This window comes from Nicotiana attenuata, chromosome 1 (assembly GCF_001879085.1).
Source record: "Nicotiana attenuata strain UT chromosome 1, NIATTr2, whole genome shotgun sequence".
Taxonomy (NCBI): domain Eukaryota; kingdom Viridiplantae; phylum Streptophyta; class Magnoliopsida; order Solanales; family Solanaceae; genus Nicotiana; species Nicotiana attenuata.
Window position 1 is genome coordinate 7006068 of NC_031989.1, and position 4025 is coordinate 7010092.

Consider the following 4025-nt stretch of genomic DNA (forward strand, 5'->3'; position numbering starts at 1 on the left):
TAGAGGACACATTTCGATTATCGAAAATTAATTTGGCTAAACTTTAAAACTAAATTTAATTAGTTCAATTTCGTATTTTAAAATTGAAATTTAGATATACAAAAACTACACGAAAAGTATTATTATAAGTTACAGTTTTTCTTATGTCAATATGATAACAAAATATATTTTAAAATACTGGTCAAACTCGTGTAGTTTGATTCTCGATAAGCGAAATATGCCATCTAAATTAAAACGGAGGGAGTAATTAACACCAAGATGCTGAAGAAATGAAAAGCTGAATTCATCTCTATTAGTTAATTGCTCTATAACTTTGTTTGTCTGTAATCTTTCATACTTTCACTAATCACTCCTTTATTGGCTCTGCTCTTCCTATTAATATACCTTTACCAAAATTTAGGTTACATGTATGGAGTTTAAATTTTGTTCATTACAGAAAAGGAAAATCAAACAAAAATCTTAAACATTAACATAATCTATTACAATTGATTTAAAGGAGCAGAACTTTCAATCACTTTGTTAGTACTTCCCAACTAAAATTTACAAGACAATCATTTAGGAAACTTACAAGCAAATGGAAACAATGAAATGAAGACATTTTGCTGATATGTACTAGAGTACAACTTCAGTATGTTTTGTATTATTTGAGCAATGTTAGACGTGACTGGTTCTTTAATAATGTTCCTTCATTATTAAGTTTCTGCTCGCTGGTCCCCCACGAAGAGGACCGCCGTTTGGCCGGTTTTTAACGGCACAAAAAACCGGTTTTCTCCATCATAATTGTGTGAAGCTGCTTGCTTTTCCCAAGATGTCGGTCCTTTTCCATTGTCTTTTTCCTTAACGGCCAAGTCCTAAATATCAGTAATCTCCAACCCCACACGGCAATCCACAACCGCTTCTTAGCCTCCTACTCGGCGGCGCGTGAACACCACACACCATCCACGGTTTCACGTGAATCCTTTTCTACTAGTAGTAATATTTGTAAAAAAAGAAAACAGTGAAAATTGAACCGATACTAAAGGATGATACTAGCACTAGCAACAACAACAATAACAAACCCAGTAATTTCTCACAAGTAGGATCTGAAGAAGGTAAGATGTATGCAGCCTTAATTACACTATCCTGAAAGGGCGGTACGAGCACTAGCAATTTTCACATATCCTCATAGGCATTGAATCCCTGCTCGGATAATCTCCAAACCTTTACAGAGTTGTCCAAACTCCCACTATACACTGTCCAACATTGGTCACTATTGTTCTTCACCACAGCTTCATCTTCGCTATCATCGTTATTGTCATTGTCGTCGTCGTCATTTGAATAATCTTCAACGGTTAAGCACTTCACTGGGCCATTGTGCCCTGTCAATACTGTTAAACAACTATGGACACCACCACCTTCTTCTCTCCTCCATACGCATATACTCTTGTCAGCTGATCCACTCAATACCAGATTACCAGCAACGGCCACGCATAATACTGCTAATTTATGACCCCGCAACGCACCTCCGTACTCTAAGAAATGCTTTTGTCGCTCCCAGAAATTTACTAGTCCGTCGGATGAGCCAGCGTATACCTATTGAGACATAATATAATAAAATAATTAAAAATGTATTCTGTTTAACAACTTAAATTTTAAGATTAGTTTGATCACACAATTCAATATGATATAGTAGAAAGATGGTCAGCTTTTTAAAATTAGACCACCGGTCTGAAGTTTGAAAGTTGTTACGCGTCTGAAGTTTAAAATCCAACACTAAATTTTATACCACCACATATTGATAAATTACTACTCCATCCGTTTCAAAAGTATTCTCTTACTTTGAATAGGCACAAACTTTAATTAAAAAGAAAAAGTCTTTTAAGATATGTAGTCTTAAATAAGCCATAACATTTATGTGATGATCTAGACGTGACTTAGCATTTGTGTGGCTATAAATACTTCTTATTAAGAAAATATTGAAAGGTACCAATCTATTTATAACAGACTAATAAGGAAATAATGTCAATCTTTTTTAATTAGAGGGAGTACGTGTTTGGATAAGAAAAATACTATAATAATAATAATTAAAAGTGTGCTCTTACCGTGGCTGCCATGGTGTTTACGGCCAGTGAAGTCACAGCATTGTCTTGTTTCAGCAGTGTTTCAACAAGAACATGTTTTGCACTATTACCGACCAATTCTCTTCTCCAAGCTTTAACCGTTCCATCTGCTGAGCCAGTAAAAACCAATCCATCAAATCCAACGACCACAGAATTAATCGCATCGTAATGAGCAGTAATAGATTCCAAACATTTCGAATCCGATAATCTCCAAACTTTCAGTGTTTTATCCCAAGATCCAGAATAAAGCAACCCTCTTTCTTTATCCAAACTCATACAAGAAACAGCATCGAAATGCCTAATCCAAGGAACATTCCGATTTCTTCTGACTTCAACATATGCTTTGGGATTAATTGAACTCTTTATATAATCTTTAATGGTAGGTAAACTACCAACTCGTTTATAAGCTTTTCTTTTTTTACCCAAAAATTTCCAAACCCGAATTTTACCATCCTGATGGCCGGTAAATATTTTATCTCCGTAAACAACAATTGTTTTTACTAATCCGCTGTGAGACTTGAACCCAGAATATTCCTTCAAGTTTTTCCATACTCTAATATTTTTGCTATCTGAACCCGTGTATAACAAATCTCCAGATGCAGCTAATGAATATATGTGTCCTTCTTCTCGTACGAGCGATCCAATTAAACCATTTTTACAATCGCTGTTTTCTGATGATTCCTCTGAGGAATCAAGTAATGGCTGGTGAATCCATGGAGATTTAACATAAGGCGAAGCTGATTGATTCCAAGGAGACATAAAATAATTAGGGGAGTTTGTTGTAGTAGTAGTTGTGGTGTAAAACGACGACGTTCTAGGTGGACTTGGAGCAGAAGAAGCATTACTACTGCGACCTGAATTGGTATTGCTTTCTTCAGGGTCACTAACTGGTTCGGAATACAAAAGGGTTCCGAATTTTGTTCGTCTAAAGCTTTCTTTCTCTAGCAACATCTCTCCCATACTATTCTTTTTTCTTGCCATTTTTAGAACAAGAGAAAATTTAAAGAAGGAAAATGAAGATGTATAAGATAATTGGTATGTATGTTTGTGAAAGTTGAAAATTTTAGGAGTGAATATAGTTTGGTTTGTACGGTCGAATTATAAATGTAAAGCTTTTGTGAATAGTGAGGAAGAATAATGGAAAGATGAGAAGATCGTATGCTAATAATGAAGGGGGTTGATGAGATATATAAAGCTGTGGGGTTGGGTGGTTGGTTTAGGGTAGGGGGGGGGGTTGTATAGGTAGTAGGGGGAATGGTAGAGAGACACGTGGAAGTATGATACGTGAGGTTTACGAAGAAGCCGAAAGATACTTTTTACATGTACATTGTAGGCAACGGGAAACTAGATGAACCGGTAAACAAACCACTAAAGTCCATATACTGAGGAAAAAAAATATCTTTAAACTATATAAAAGAAGAATTTTTTTTTGTGCATATATATCATATACAAAAAATATATATTGTTGGCTATTATTTTTGTGAGCGAATAAAAATATATATTTCTCGTAAAAATTATTCAAAAGGTAATTGCATGTATTATTTAGCACTGATTGATAAACTAAAAAGCTAGTAAATAACCAATCATTATAAGTTTATTTTCACTGATAATGTGAAAAAATTACTCCCTCTATTTCTATTTATGTGAATCATTTGACTGAATATGGAGTTTAAGAAAAAAAGAAGACTTTTAAAGTCGTAGTGTAAAATGAGGCACATATATTTTGTGTGGCTATAAATTATTACATAAAAGTAAATTGTTTCCAATAGAGAAAGAGATCATTCTTTTTGGTACGGACTAAAAAGAAAATAAGTTCACATAAATTGAATCGGAGAGACTACTAAGTTATCCGTGTATATAACATAAATTTGTAAAGAATCTCAATCAGGTGGTTTTTTGCCTCTTTGATGGTTTAGTTTAAACGAG

At 34.3% G+C, this 4025-nt stretch overlaps 1 protein-coding gene across 1 annotated transcript; it reads right to left on the reverse strand.

The window, feature by feature from the left end:
* Window positions 413-3256, reverse strand: LOC109231814 (uncharacterized WD repeat-containing protein alr3466-like). The gene is made up of 2 exons (XM_019397470.1): window positions 2082-3256; window positions 413-1572 (listed from the first exon to the last, which is right to left on the reverse strand). Exons 1-2 carry the CDS (start codon window positions 3078-3080, stop codon window positions 1153-1155), a joined length of 1419 nt encoding a protein of 472 aa, XP_019253015.1. The 5' UTR covers window positions 3081-3256; the 3' UTR covers window positions 413-1152.

Bases quoted from the DNA above. Each gene is read 5' to 3' on its own strand.
- LOC109231814 (XM_019397470.1), bottom strand. From the start codon at position 3,080: ATGGCAAGAAAAAAGAATAGTATGGGAGAGATGTTGCTAGAGAAAGAA. The intron at 1,573-2,081 runs GTAAGAGCACAC...ATGTCTCAATAG, and splicing joins TAAACACCATGGCAGCCACG to GTATACGCTGGCTCATCCGA.